Source organism: Rhinatrema bivittatum, chromosome 10 (genome assembly GCF_901001135.1).
Source record: "Rhinatrema bivittatum chromosome 10, aRhiBiv1.1, whole genome shotgun sequence".
In the NCBI taxonomy this organism is placed as follows: domain Eukaryota; kingdom Metazoa; phylum Chordata; class Amphibia; order Gymnophiona; family Rhinatrematidae; genus Rhinatrema; species Rhinatrema bivittatum.
In genome coordinates, this window is record NC_042624.1 from 58372758 (window position 1) to 58388796 (window position 16039).

A 16039-nucleotide genomic window follows, 5' to 3' on the forward strand; every position below is an offset into this window, starting at 1 on the left:
GTGCGCACAATTTTATATCAATGCATGCATATGCATGCGAATGCCGTCTCACAAGTGGGCGGATTTTAGTAGATGCGCATGACGACGCATTAGGGCCTATTTCCCTGTTCCTTCCCAGTTTGCCCCTGTAAAGGAGTAGACTTCCTAAACCCCTACCTAACCTGTCTCCCTTTTACCCTACTAACCCCCCACCCCTAAACCTCCACTGACTACCCGAATTTTTTTAGTTTACTACTTACCCATAATCCATAGCAGCAGCAACTTACGCTGTTATCGGACTCTGACTGAACGTTGTTGTCCCAGCCTGCCTACTCCCTGCCCCTTTTTGCGAAATCTTTTCCAATGCGCGAACCGGGAGATAACGCACGTGGCTGTGGGCTCTTTAAAATCCATGTGGCCCGGTCACGTGCGTATCTCCCAGATTTGCTGTGCGTAGGGCTTTTAAAATTCGCCCTTTAGTGATTTGATCCATCTATAATCACTTTGCAGTATAACAGGGGTAACCAACTCTGGTCCTCAAAAGCCTCAAACAAGCTTAGTTTTCAAGATATCCACATAGCATATGCATGAGATAGATTTGCATGCACTGTCTTCACTATATGCAGTTCTAGCTCCTGCATATTCATTGTGGATAGCCTGAAACCCTTGCCAGTTTGTGGCGCTCAAAGACTGGAGCTGGCCATCCCTACACTATAGGCTATGAATATACATAAGAAAGATCTCTTGCTCCATGTCCAGATCTGTGCAGCAAATAAGAGAAGACAATGGATTTATGAAACAACTTTATTTTACTGCAGTGCAGAATTCTCCCAGTTTCCGATTTAAAGAACTAAGGCATATTTATCAGTACATCTCTTTAACACTAAGCTATGATTATTTGGTATCTATTACAGGCTGTAAAATTATTAGATGTTTGCTTTTTTTTTTTTTTTGTAGCTAAAGTAGCTAGACATGAAAAAGAAACCCACAGTAAAAAAAAAAAAAAAAAAGTCAAAAGACAGGCACTTTTACTTCAAGAAAACTACATTTGGACGGTTTATAAACCTCATATCTTACCCTGTATGAAAGTTACAATGCAAACAATCTAAAAGTCTTGGATGCTGGCGGCAGAGCAATGAATGATGCAAGGCCTAAAAATATGCTTTTGCACTGCACTGCATCGCTTTGAATTCTGTATGAAATGTTTTTGAGTTTTCTACTTTACGGAGAAACAGAAAGAAATGTGACCAAGTTCTGTATATCCCCTGCTTCAATATAATTGTACAACAGAGTAGAAATTGGAGAGGTCAGTGTAAAGACCGGGGGTTAGAGCTTGTTCACATCTCCAGAGCAGTAGCAGGAGTTCTCTAATAGACAACAAACCTTCAATGTTATTTGATTAAGTGAAGATGATTCTCCAAAGTCCTTTAGGGAGCTAGGTTCAGATAAATATTTTATAGTATCAAATCGTTTGGCTCAATGCCCTCCTGCAATCAGCCCCTTGCCTTAAAGCAGACAGTGTAGCGGATGAAGCTGGCTTTCATCTAGATCAGTCTTTCCATGGGTGGGGGCTGCACCATGTTCCACATTTCAACTCGGGAGCCCTCCTTTTCTTGGCGGCTGGGGCTGTAGGTACCCTGGTTGGCTCGCATGCTGGCGGCAGCAATGAAAGCACACAGTCCAACACAGAAGATGAATAAGAGGACCAGGATGATGGAGGCAAAAGTGGTGAACACACCTGCCATCAAGACATCTTTTGTCTGTAAGGAGTGAAATACAGTAATTGCAGCATAATATACGACACAAGACATTTTAGAGCTACCTTGATATGAAAACATTTCTGAGCAGTAGTACCATTTAAATACAATCATATTTTTTTGTAAATAATGCTTTACTATTTGTAGAAAAATATATTTTTAGAAAGCTATCAACTATAATATTGGTTGCCATTTTAGGTACTTGATTTTTGTACATATCTATAAAGTGGAAATACCTTTCATCATTTTACATCAGAAGAGAATTCTTGTAATACTTCTGATGACAAATCAAAGCATTGACAGGTGTCATCTTAATAGAATATTAGATTTGTCAACTATGAAATTCAAAGAAGTCTATACGTTCCATCTCAGGCATACAAAAAGAGTAAAATCTGTTTTAGTTACTTTAACAATTTAAAACTGAGATTTAAACTGTTGCTTATAGGCAATAGAACCACATGTGTTAGAGCTGCTTTGAACAGTTATCATTGTGAAAAAAGATTACCGGTAAATTTAATCATTTTAGGACATGACCTGATGCAGTCTTATACAATCCCAGGCTGAACGTCTGAATTTAAGTACTGCTCTAGTTTCTTGGTTAGGTAGGTCAGGGCTTTGAATGAAGTCTTAGCTGGGAAGGAAGCAACAGATGTCATCTTGTGAAAACCTCTATTAGACATTTTACAATAGCATGAATTAAATGTCACTTCACAGTTTCTAGCTGAGGAAGAGGCTTAATGGTGACAACATCAGTGTGAAGGAGTGGACCTGTTTTCCTCTCTTTAACCTGTATGGGACCAGGCATCTAGCCTGGTCCACCTTAAATCCTACAGGGAGATAGAACTCTGTGGGCAGGACCCTGCTGGGAGGGGAATATGATTGTGAGCTCAGCTGGGATCAGGAAGCCCCTGTGTCTCCAGGAGCAAGGAGCCCCTGACCCTCTCTGGAAGTTTGAGTTGTGACTGAACTCTCAAAGGCTGGACTAAAAGGCTGGAATCCACATGGTTCCTGCCCCAGCCCACAAGATTTCGCTCAGTCATCCTACAGTCAGGTTGCCAAGAAAAATGACTCTTTGGGCATACTCAATTTGCAAAGAGGCCAATGTATTAAAGTGTGCAAACACTTTCACAAACACATTAAGAGTACTTTTAGCGCTTGTTGATTAGCTCACAAGAATCTGAATGCAAAAACCGATGTTAGAGGTAATGAGATGCAAAACTATTCAAGACAGCTCATTACCTATTAGCACGTAGAAAAACAATGCATGAAGGGCAAAAGTGAATACAGACCAATCAATGCAGAAAACTTTGCTATGCCTCAGCGAGATGTAGCTAAGTTTTTGCAATTATGTCCACATTAATGCACTAAGTTTAAGGTTAGTAAATTAATGCAAAACTTAGTTGCATGTCATTAACATGAGTCATTTAACATAAGCTAATGCACATTAACAGCTGATATCAAGATTTTTAGTACATTAGCCTCATTGTGTTTGAGATTACAACAGGTTCCAGCAAACTTTGAAAGGCCAGGAGAAAAGTGAATTAGCCCAATAAACATCTTAATAAACTGTGGTGATGGGAATGTTAGATTGTGATAGTGCTGCAGGAATTGTGCAAAAGGCCGAGCAATCTTTAGTGCTAAAGATCACAAAATTGACTGATCATTGTTTGATGTTTTGAGTCAGAACATTAATGGAAGTTGTTATAGTAAAAGAGATGACTAACAGCTGTTACTCAGATGTCACTGAGCATGCACCCATGTGTAAAGATGTTTTATTTAGCGATGCTAGTAAATGAGACGGCGACGGGAATTCAATAAAATATTACATACAATTATTTTTGCCTATGATGGCTCTTTAAATCCATGGAGAGTTTAATTGGTTTTGTTTGGAGGCAGGGGGTATGGAGGTGGGGGATGCATACAGAGCAGAAGTTTCTCTGCAGAGTTAAATGGATGAAGTTATTGAACTCACAGGGGTAACACGACTGCAAGCAATGTCACTCTTATGGGCATTTTAACTGTGGAAGGGATTGATCGGCCTTGAAGGCAGGCTTTTCCCATCTTTGCTTTTGATCTTTATTGCAAGTGACATCTGGGCTGTTGCATGTTTATGTGCTGCAGGCATGACTTGAAAAAAGAAAAAAAAATGTTTCAAAACTGAAAGCTAAAGGTAACCGCAGAGGCAAAGATACAATGAAGGTAGCAAGCAAAAAACAATTCCCAAAATTGGGAACACAGAACTAAAAAAAGGGAATCAATCTATATATCTATATCAGTAAGATTGGTATGTATGTTTGGTGTGAGTGGTTTTTTAATTGAACCTTTGGTGACCTAATAGTTTGAGGCCTGAGGGTTGTGACAATTGCGTAGGTTTTTAGACCCTTTCAATTACTTTACATTGTTGAAAGTTTTGGGATAAGATGTCTTTAAAAAAAACCCTTTTTGATATATAATAAAAGTGTTGCATATATATAGATTGATTCCCTTTTTTAGTTCTGTGTTCAAAACTGAAAGCCTCAGGTAAAAACTCGTATGACAGAGCTCGGGTGAGATTCTGTCTGATAATGCTGCTCTACTTAAGTCTTCTTATTACATAGGAATTTACGGCCAATATTTTCTCTGACCAGACTTCACCACATAAATTTAATTGGGTAGCACTCAATATTGGTGCTATCTGGCTAAAATTAAGCTCCAAGCTCCCTGGAACACTCCCTCATCTTACCGAGATACAATTAAGCCAGTGAGAAGGGTGGAAATGTTCAATTAACTGAAAAGCTGTCCACAAAATGACTTGAATACTGATCCCTTTGTAATTTTAAAATTTGGCAGAAAACATGTCTCAGGATACTGCTACATTCTGTCTATGGGGGCAAGCTGCCTTGGTCCTTTTCTAGAATTTCTAAACTATGGGCCTGATGAATTAAATAGTTTTTCCCATGTTTTGTCTATGAAAAATATACTTCACTCATAATCCTGCATGAGTATTTTACTTTTCATGGAGCCACTACCATGTTATGACCTTCATGCCACACGTTATCATCAACATGGAGGTAATTTCCAGAGTTAAGTGTTGATGACTACAGAAGTCTAACCAAGAAGAAATTCTCTAACCGATATGGTACCTGTAGTTACTTTTGACAACTGAAAAATGGCTGAAGATGGAACAGAAATGTTATCCCTCACCACCCTGTTTCTGTTTGCTTTTTGAGCCTGTGCATAGTTTTACTAGTTGTGCTGGTGCCGGAGGAAACTGGATTCTTTGCAGTTTGCAATCGCTTTAGCCAGCTGAAGAAGGGGCCACTGTGGCCCTGGAAGCCCTGTGTAACTTTCATGTTGCTGCAATACAAAGTTTCAGCACCTGTCAAGAATCCAGTTCGTGCCAGGGTCCTACACAGCCAGAGCCCCTCGTCTGTACTGTGTCATACTCCAGTGTCAGATCAAGTGCTCCTCTGGCGGGATACTCGGGGTCTTGTTTGCCGTTTGCACTTCGGGTCCAGTTTTTTCCAGGTTGCTGGGATTGAATGCCCCTCCAGTCTGTTGATCTTCCAGTACTTTAACAATGAGCAGTACCATTACAATTCCTAGAATAATTGCACCTACGGTGAGACTGGGAGCAATAAAAGATGCCAAACCAACTGCCTTTCTTGGTGCTGTACTCTGTGGAGATAATGTGCACAGAAGTAAACTTTTACAAGACGTTTAATGTGGCACAACAACAAATTCAGACAGGCAAAGAATGAAAGATTGAAACGGAAGCCCTCGTTTAGAGCAATTTTCTTCCAATTCTGTGCCAGCAACACAAATCCCTCTGGAAACTAAGGACCAATAACTATCAATGCAGATTTTTCTTTTTACCACAAACATGTGCAAGTGAGAGATTTGGTGCACAGCACACAGTAGTTGGCATTTGGAGTCTGATTTTGAAAAGCCTTTGAGTAAAACTGGGTTTTACTTGAGTAAGTGGGCTTTTGAAAATTGTTACAATATATGCCATTGAATTGTTTATAGGATTTACTCGCATTAAGGTACACAAAGGTGAGATTTGTACAATGGACTCGCGACCTTGCTAGATGCACTCTTTACCTGCTATCAAGCTAGGTCGAGAGTACAATATACAAATCTCATCTTTGTGTCCCTTTCCTCTCTCCAAATCACATCAAATCTCCACTGATGTCTATCGTTCTGTTAGTACCTCTGTCTGTGCATGTAAAACTGCCCCCCAAAACCTAACCCATCACCAAAACCTCACCCTGAGTTACTAATTGCTCCTCTTACAATGGTATAAATATTTTACTTTTATGAGAGCCTTAAAAACAGTCTCTCTCTCCCTCCCTCCAATTTTATAGCAAAATAATAAATGTAGGGGTAAGTTACTGTTCTGAAGAGGAAATGAACAATTATTTCCCCCTTTTGATAACTGCTTGGGATCATTCTGAACTAGATAACAATTTATACTATAGAGGCAAAAGGCACTGACACAGTAACTACTCTTTCAGTGGTGACCAGCAGACAAATTACTGGAAGCAATGCAGTACAGGATCCCTCATTTAAATCAGTGATGGAAAAAGTGGGATAAACCATGGCGGATATTTCTGTGCTCGCCTCCTATGCCAGATCAGGATCACCCCAAAGTCTAGAAGTAAATTATCTGGTGAAGAGATTCATCATCTAAAAGGGGTGGCCAGTGGGTACAGAAGCCCTCTGCATTGTGAATGTGAGAGGGAGTGAAGAGATTCTGACAGAGAAATTTGGGGACAAATATAGGCATTGAACTTGATAAGAGAAATACTTTGCTAAACTCTTAATATTTGCCTTATTCAGTTTTACACATGCCTGCAAGACATTCTTTTCAGATCTATCCAGATTTTCCTGGTGGAAGTGAGCCTTTTTTTGACTGTTCTGCAATTTTCTTTGTATACAAGTGCGTGTGTTTCCACATGAAGTGATTAGATTACGTTGGCTGCATCTATCGGAATACCCCTGAATCCTGATGTGATTTACCCTCAGTGACCTAACACTATGACCAGCTATGAATGGCAACAATATAGAACCAATGTAAACAGAATAACTTTGCAGTAAATTCCCCATCTAGAATATCTGAGGTGCATTCTAGTCCACATCTACTCCGAAAACCAAGCACTGCCAAAGTAATATTGTAGCATGGTAAATAATGACAGAAAAAGACTAGCTGGTCCATCTAGTCTGCCCACACTGCCAAGGATATATTCCAGTTGGCAGCAGTAGAGATGAGTTGTTGATGTCATCCTTTGTATCCTGATGTCATCGTTTGTAATCCACCCCCCCCCCTGTAAGATCTTCTATTTAGTTTACCCCTCCCTTCCCATGCCTAACCAAGAAAGCTGAGCAATAATTTCAATAGCTTCCAGTATTAGTCTGGATGATACATCCATCCTCCTAGAGCCCTGTGGCCTTGTGGATGGTATGCCTTCATTAATCACAAAGCTAACCCAGCCTGCCAGTTACTGCCACACTTCCAGGTTCCCAAATTTTTCTGTTTGCCATGCCATTCACAACTGCTTTTCATGGTAAAAAGGGATCTTTTCTATTTAAACATTTGCACTCCTTCTGTTTTCTTTGATTCTCGGTGCTAAAAAGTGAAGTGCTTTTGGGTATCCCCACCGGCACTAATGATGGACTAATGTTGTACTCCTCAAAGGTCCTACAGTCTCATCCTATCAGGATAAAATGCTATTTCACTATTTGATTGATGAACATTAAAATGTAATCTTGAAGAAATGTTCTGATGTAAAAAAAAATCTGTCAGACACATCGTGAACTGCATGTCACAATATTTAATCCTGAGAGCAGTACTTACAAGGAATGTGTGAAACTAATACAGAATTGTTGTTATTTGTGTGAAACCCATCTCATGTTATTGAGGAACTAGAATATGATGCCATGTTGCATTTAGAGTTTAACCCTCTATCCTATTCTGATGAATACCGCTTGCCATACAATATATTTTCTAGCGTTAAAATAAAACAAATATTCAGAAGCTCAACAGGGACAAATACCATGAGATGCATTACTGGACTAGTTCCAAATAATGTGTAATTGTCATGTCTTAGAATTTTAAGTGGTGGTAATATTTATTTATTTATTTAACAGTTTTTTATACCGACCTTCATAGTAAATAACCATATCGGATCGGTTTACATTTAACAGAGGGTATAACTGAAGGAACAATTCAGGTAAACAATAAATAACCATAGATAGGAATAAGTCAAAGTTACAATCAACGGGAGTCAAGAACTTGGAAGCTTAAAAACAAGCTGGAAGGAAGGTAAAGGCAAGTATTAATTATGAAAGATACGATAGAGAGAACGGGTTAAAGCTTGAAAGTGCTTTAACCTGGAGGTACCAGAGTCCATAGTTCATGAAAATAAATGCCAAGGCCGGATGAGAGTGGAAGCCATTAGTGATTGTCTGGAGGATCGGAGAAGGCTTGGTGGAAGAGCCACGTCTTGAGTCTTTTTCTGAAAGTTAAGAGGCAGGGTTCCAATCTGAGGTTTGCAGGGATGTTATTCCAAATAGATGGGCCTGCTATCGAAAAAGCTCTGTCTTTGGTCGTGGAGAGACGTGTGGCCTTAGTCGGAGGAAATTGTAGAGAGCCTTTGAGAACCTCTCTAGTTGGTCTGTTAGAGGAGTGGAGTTTGAATGGGATTTCCAAGTCGAGTTGAAGTTGATGATGGATGGTTTTGTGAATTAGGGTGATTGATTTGTATAGGATTCTAAAATTTACTGGTAACCAATATAGGTTACTGAGGATGGGTGAGATGTGTTCACCGCGGCTGGTGCTGGTCAGCAGTCTCGCTGCCGCATTTTGTAACATCTGCAGTGGTTTGGTGGTAGATTTGGGGAGGCCTAGGAAGAGTGCACTGCAGTAGTCTATTTTGGCGAATAGTAGCGCTTGTAGGACTGTCCTGAAGTCCTGGAAAAATAGTAATGGTTTAAGACGTTTTAGAACCTGTAGTCTGTAGAAGCAATCCTTGGAGGTTGTGTTGACCATTTTCTTTAAGTTTAGTCGATTGTCTAGTATTGCCCCAAGGTCTCTAACATGCTTACAGGTAATGTGAGAATTGTGAGGTGATGGTGGTGGAAAATTGTTTTCATTTGAGGAGATGAGGAGTAGCTCTGTCTTTGAGGCATTGAGGACCAGGTTTAAGCTGTTAAGTAGATTGGTGATGGAAAGAAGGCAGTTATTCCAATGGGTAAGAGCTTTTGAGATAGATTCTGTTATAGGGATTAGAATCTGCACGTCATCTGCATACAGATAATGAATTAAGTTGAGATCCGATAACAGTTGGCAGAGGGGGAGAAGATAAATGTTGAAGAGGGTTGGAGATAAGGAGGATCCTTGTGGTACACCTACGGTTGAATTTGTTAGGGGAGACTCTTTGTTGTTGATTTTGACCTTAAAAGTTCTATTGCTGAGGAAGGACTTGAATCATTTTTGGGCTGATCCAGAGATGCCGATATCTGCTAGGCGATCTAGAAGGATGGAGTGGTTGACTGTATCAAATGCCGCCGAGATGTCCAACAGGACTAATAGAAAGGAATGTCCTTTGTCTAACCCCATTAGGATATGATCTGCAAGTGAGATGAGGAGGGTTTCCGTGTTGCGTGCTTTGCGGAAACCATATTGCGAAGGGAATAGGATATTATGGTCCTCTAGATATTCAGAAAGCTGGGTGTTTACCAGTTTCTCCGTAAGTTTGGCAACGAATGGGAGATTAGAAATGGGTCTGAAATTCGCCAGAACATTGGGGTCTAAATTATGTTTCTTGAGGAGGGGCTTGAGAGAAGCGTTTTTTAGACTGTCTGGGTAACTTCCTTGAGTTAGAAGGCCGTTGATGATGCTTGTCAGAGGTCCTGAGATCGTGTTCGGGATGAGAAGCAGGAGTTTCGATGGGATATTATCAGCCGGATGGCTAGAAGGTTTCTGTTTTTTTAGGAGGGATTCGATCTCTTTGGTGGAAATATATTCGAAACTGTCGAACTTGGGTCTACTAAGGGAGTTGGAATTCTCTCCTGACTTGAGAGGTGTAGTGTTTGGAGGGAGGAGGGCGAGGGTATTTAGAGTTTTCTGTTGAAAAAATGCAGCGAGCTCATTCACCTTGGTTAGAGCTTGTTCATCTGGAATAAATGGAGGGGTTGATTTAGTGATTTGTGTTACATAAGCAAATAGGGCCTGGGCATCGTACTGGAAGTGGTGTATTTTGTTAGCATAGTATTCCTTTTTTTTTGTAGAATAGAAGTCCTGTAGTGATGTAAGAATCCCTTAAATGTTGAGAGGGTAGATGTGTTAGGGGTTTTGCGCCATCTATTTTCTTTATGTCGCAATTCCTGCTTCATCTGTTTTAGTTCGGAGCTGAACCAGGGTTGATTTCCCTTTTTTGTTGGATTGATTGTTTTGGAGACTAATGGGCACCATTTGTTTGCAACTTGTTCAGTAATCTTGTGCCAGGAGGAAAGGGCTGAGTCAGGATTAGATTGGTCTAAGTTAGAGAGTTCTTTGGAAAGCTGCTCACTAAGTATCTCCGATGGACATGCTTTCCTGAATTGAATGGTAGAGAGGTGCGGAGAGGAGCGTGTCTGTTTGCATGTGGAGAAGGAAGATTCAATCAAGAAATGGTCAGACCAAGGGATAGGGGTACATGTGGGTTCTGTTGTGCAAGAGAAATTGGAGTTGATGAATATTAGATCCAGAGTGCGTCCAGCTTTGTGTGTGGGGCTGTTGATGGTCTGAGTGAATCCCATTGCACTGAGGGTGGTGAGGAGGGCTTCGCAGTTCGCAGAGCGGGGTATAGCGTCGGTATGGAGGTTGAAATCACCCATAATCATTGTTGGTAGGTCTCCGTTAATATGTTTCACAATTGATTCTATGAGGGGGGAGGGGTCCGTTTCTAGAATTCCCGGGGGAGCATAGACTAACAGTATTTGTAGATGTTTTGATTTGACTAACCCCAGTTCCAATTTGGAGTCAGTCTTGATTGTATGTGCGGTCAGTCTGAGTTCTTTCTTGGTGGCTAGAAGAAGTCCGCCTCCTCTTTTTTTGTGTCTGTGGAAGGTGAAAATGTCATATGTATGGATAGGTAGTTGGTTGGTTAAGGCGATGTCAGAATTTTTTAACCAGGTTTCTGTGATGGCACAGATGTCTGGGTTGGAATCCAGGAGGTAATCATTGAGGATGTGTGTCTTTTTAGTTAAGGATTGTGCATTGAAGAGGGTTACTGAGAGTAGCGTGAGGCCTAGCAGTTGGTTCAAAGGTGAAGTCATGATTGGGATAATTCTTTTTTGTATGACGTTGGTGAAGTTGGTTGAGGGGATTCTTCTTTGATTGTGGATGATTGGGATGTTGTAAGTGTACATAGTGAGTGGGATTCTGGAGGAGGTTTAGACTGGGAAGCACTTGGAATGAATTTGGTAGCAAACTGGTGAAAGTCTGCAGTAAATAGAGGAGATGTCTGAGGATGGATGAGGGAAAGGTGTTTGTCTGAATGATGAGAGTCCTGGATGAATGCTGAGGGTGGCTGGATGAATGATGAGAGTCCTGGATGAATGCTGAGGGTGGCTGGATGAATGCTGAGGGTGGCTGGATGAAGATGCTGACGGTGCTGGAAAGAAAGCTGTGGTGGCGTGATGAGTGCTGAGGATTTTGTATGAGTGCTGAAGGTGGGTGGAGGAATGGTAGGGAGGACCTAAGTTAGGAGTTGTAGAAAAAAAAATTTTTTTTTTTCCTTTATTTGGATCTATTCTGGAGCCTCGCGAGAGGCTAGTTCCGGGTCCTCCTTCTTTGGCCCCAAAAGATACCTGGCTCTAAAGTAAACAGAGCATTTGACAGTGCCTGTGCATAATTTTACAATCTGCAATCCTGTAAGAGGCCTTGAAAAAGATAAAGCATGGAGCTCATCAAGACTGAGCTCTCAGAATCCTCTTGAAGGGAGAAAACCTTGGGATCCCCGAAAGCATTCCCACATTGCTAAAGGTTACTTAAATGAGGGGCTTAAGGATCTCTGAATACTTTTTCTAGAAGAAAGGAAAAGTGGGGGGACAGGATGAAAAAAGGTTAAAATCTAGCAGGCTTCAATGAAGTGCAAGAGGGTAGCATTTTCCTTAGCAAGAGGCCTAAGGTCAAGGTGTCCTGAAATGCAGCTGGAAGGACAGAGCACTTCGAAGGACGTTCCTCTTTGCTGAGAGATAGTGGGTTCCAGTAATCGGTCCTGGTAGACGTAGCAATCAGAACAGTGACAGTTTAAGCATGCTGAGAGAAGATACAAAGGACAATGGCCAAAGCAAGGGAGGGAGGTGACCAGAGAATTAAGTAGGGTCTGTAGTGACGCAGCCACGGGCCTTTCATTTTCAGCCGCCGGCGGCCTGCAGCCTCTCTCCTTCTTTGGCTGCTGGCAGGATAGGCTGCACCAGTGGCCCCATGGCCTCTCCTGCTGTCGCCGGCCCACTGCCCCTCTGCCAGGGTGGGCCACCCTGTGCAAATGCATGGTATGTACACCTGGTCATGCTGGGCCTGGACGCAGTCAGGGAGGGAGGGTAACTGCACATATTGGTAAGGCCAAATAGTCTTTATCTGCCAATGATTACCATGGATATATTTGCCATGAGAAGTTTTGGCTCTGTATTTGTCTCTTGTCCATAAGTACGATTAAAAACTGGCTCTTTTATTTTCTGGCCAGGCTGATCCCATTTTGTTGTTACCCCACTGCATGCAGGGACGTGTAGTTCTGGTTTCCCCTTGCAAAAAGAGGAACCTCCAATTCATGAATATAAGGGAATAAATAAAAACAAACCTGAATCAGCCTATCTGGAAAAATAGTTGGTAACCTTTTATAACATTCAGGACATATCTGCTCTGTTTTCTGGTTAGAATCATTTTTTCATTCTGACAGTGACTGATCACTAAAACTGGATTGCTCAGCTTTTGAGTAACATCATTACGGGGCCTATGTTAAAATTAACATGTGCAGTGGCTAATGCCCATTTATTAAGTGTTTCTGTGCAATTTGCCAAATTAAAAAATATATATTTAAATCTTATTAGGAGTTAGGATGTACTATCCAGCATTAAAGCCAGGGAGGATAACTTTCAGACAGTACATGTGGCAGTATTTATGCGCGTATATGGCCATGTGTAGTTTTACCATAGTGTTTTATAACCCACATGTATGATATGCGTTTTATCAGATATGCACATCTCTACCCTGCAACCTAAGCACAAATCCATGCAATGCATTGAAACATGTATATCAATGTACTGAACAAACGTACTTTTCCTACTTATTTTAAAAGTATATGCACATATATTTTACGCACAAAAGTAAAGTAGGACTTACTTGTGTACGTCGGCCAGTTTTATAACACGCATGCATAAAGGGAATTAAAAGTTTTAACAATTAGTCCATCAGTTTGTCCAGTCATTGAGTCTTTCCTGCTTCTTCAGCCTGAACTCCCTCCCAACTCACCCAGACTTTCCACCCAGTACTACACATCTAATATCACATATGCCAAATAATTAGCAGGTGCAAAAATGTGTGACTAAGTTGGAAAATGTATGCTTGTTAAGTGTCTTTTAAAACAGCAACTTATGTGTGTTATGGCCCCACCCTGGAACGCTCCTAGATCGGCCCTTTTTATATATGCAATGTGTGCATGTGAAAGTGAAAATATGCGCCTACTATCAACATTTATAAAATAAGGAGTAAGGAAGTAGAGGCTATTTATGCACGCAAATGCTGTTTTCACATGTGAAACGTTTTGAAAATTCATCTTTAAGAGGGTTACCACAGTCTACTTAGGCTGCTAAAGTTAATTACATTTCTAGAGTTGGCCATTTAGTAGCCTTAGTAGGTTGCCTTAATTCTGTCTTTTGGACCCAAAAACATATACTCCTCCCCAAGCTAACAAGAGTCCACCCAACACTCCTCTCACCCACCTCCAAGCTGTCAAGGCTCTTCCAGTCTAGCCAACACAACTTCTCCAGGCCAAATTCAGCCCCAAAATAGTGCAAATCTTTGCTGGTAGGAGGAAGTCAGTTTTCATCCTACCATCTGCAGAGCAAAATCAAAGTAGCAGCACTGATACTATGACCTGTATCTGCTGTGTACAGATCATAGAGTTAGCAAACCCTTTGCAGGACAGCGTTAGCAAACCCTTTGCAGGACAGCGTCTTTCTGCCAGTGAAGAATTGCACACCTTTGAGGGTGAGTTTAGTCTGAGGTATGAGAAGACATATGTGGTCCCAGAAGCTCTTATCAGCTTGGGGATGGGGTGTCGGAGAGGTAGTGAGGGCCTATGGAAGCCCACATTTGATTCTTTGGGGGAGGGGAAGTCCCCTATGCTAACTGGCCCTTTCATTTTGAAGTTGGTTAGTATGGGGAACCTCAAGCTGTTGAGCAGGGCAGCATCAGAGTGACTGCACTATCTTTAACGTGCTTGTGTTGATGTTGTTGCATTCTGCATCTCCTTAGTTTAGTATATTGGGCGTTAAAGGCCAGTGTAGCCTTCTGCATCATGCAGGATTTATCAATGGTTAATACACAAGTCTCTAATTACAGTGACAGGTAAAGGCATGGGGGGGGGGGGGGGGGTGTAATGTGCATGGAGCAGCAGTTGCTATCCTAAAAAAATAACATGCTGGGCAGAGTGGATGGACTACTTGGGTCTTTTTCTGCCATCTTTTACTATGTTGTTATGATGTCATGAAAAGAGCACAGCCTACCACTATCACTACTAATTATCACTTCCACAGCTTTACTAGACCTTATACAATGCTGACTTCCCAGGCAAATTTCTCTGAGCCATAACCAAATAAGTGAATTTAAGCAGTGTAAGGATTCTCACCCAGGCTGAGGTGCCCGGGGAAGACCAGCAACAGTTTGTGTACCTCCTCTGGCAACAGAAGTAATCCTTTTAAGGACCTTCTTGTGGGAAATGATACTACCACAGAACTGGTCCCTCTGCCGTTAGTCAACTTGACAGATTTGGTATTCTTTTCTGCACTGTATCACCCAAGCTGGAAACACCCCCCTCCCCTCAGAAATCATTGGAGAGGAAGGGAGGCCAGCTGCCTCCCTGGATATCTCTCCTGGAGCTTCTCCATACCCTCTCACCTCTGGAAGTTAAGTGGGGGGCCTGCTACCTGTCTCCTACTGCCAGGCCTGCAGCAGTTGTATTAACAACTTCAAGGAAATTTTGCGTTCGACCTGTGAACCGGCATGCATGTTGGACCCTTCCTCTGCATGGCTTAGCATGAAACACGGGTGGGGCAGGGCTGCCGCAGGACAGCTGACACGTGCACTGGCTCAAAAGCTCAAGGAGAAGTTTCCTGGGGGTTAATACTGCTGCTGCAGGCTCAGCAGGAGAGTCAGCAGGTCCGGATAGCAGCATATTCTGATAGTATTTTACCCTAATTTATGTTTATTTTAGCAAGTTATGTTTAATACTGGTTTGCTATCGTACCTGTCTGCTGATTTTTTACTTTATCATCTTGCACATTTGTTTTTGTGATGGTACTATTATGTACTTTATATCTTTTGTAAACCATTTGGTTAACTCCCATTGACAGGAAGTGTATTGAGTTTAATTAATGAAATGAAAGGCAATGGTGATGCCCTGGTGCCTATTTAAATATGACAGTCGCCCACGCCCAGGGTCATTCATTTTCAGTTTAAACCGATTTTCACCCATAAATTCCCGGATTTTGCCAAAGGTGACAATCTGTTTAACAGATATTCGCCCTGATTTTAGGCTAATGAAAATGCTGCTCCAGAGCTATAGATGCAGCATTTCAGGACTCCAGCCACTGCTGGAAGCCAGTGTGGGCCAAAGCATAGGTTGCATTTCAGGTGCCGCCCATGCCACCTCCTCGTCCCCTAAGCAGACAAAGTGTCTGCTGTCTGGTGCCATGAATGCATTTGGAGCACTTCCCGGCAGGCTCCCTGGCCCTGCACAAAAGCAGACGTGCGGTGCTGCACGGCGCAGGAGCGTCAGTAAGCTGCTGCTGAAGACGAGGGGAGAAGCCCGGGCCTACCACCAGTAAAGATAAATGCTGTTGCAGTGCGGAGAGTCAGGGAGGGGAGAGAGGGAGATTCTTGGCAGGGAGAGCGGCATGCTAGGCCAGGGATGGGGTACAGATGGGCATGATGTTGAGTGGGTAAATCTGCTTAATTATATTTCATTGTCCTGGCTTCTGTCCACAAAATAAACCTCAGTATTTACCTGGAAAATTGAGTCAGTTTTTTCAATTGATGTCTCCTGTCTTTGTTCTTG

General features: G+C 41.9%; 1 protein-coding gene across 4 annotated transcripts in view; it reads right to left on the reverse strand.

Annotated features, from left to right (window-relative positions):
- Window positions 1-977: 977 nt before the first annotated feature.
- Window positions 978-16039, reverse strand: part of CRB1 (crumbs cell polarity complex component 1) — a 241576-nt gene continuing 226514 nt past the window's right edge. For 2 of the 4 annotated variants that reach the window (XM_029618610.1, XM_029618608.1), the window contains one exon: window positions 978-1739. In XM_029618610.1, the coding sequence (XP_029474470.1) occupies window positions 1524-1739 (216 nt within the window). In that variant the 3' untranslated portion in view covers window positions 978-1523. Of the gene's footprint in view, window positions 5394-16039 lie in introns of all 4 variants that reach the window. The other 2 variants (XM_029618609.1, XM_029618607.1) reach the window with 1 other exon arrangement.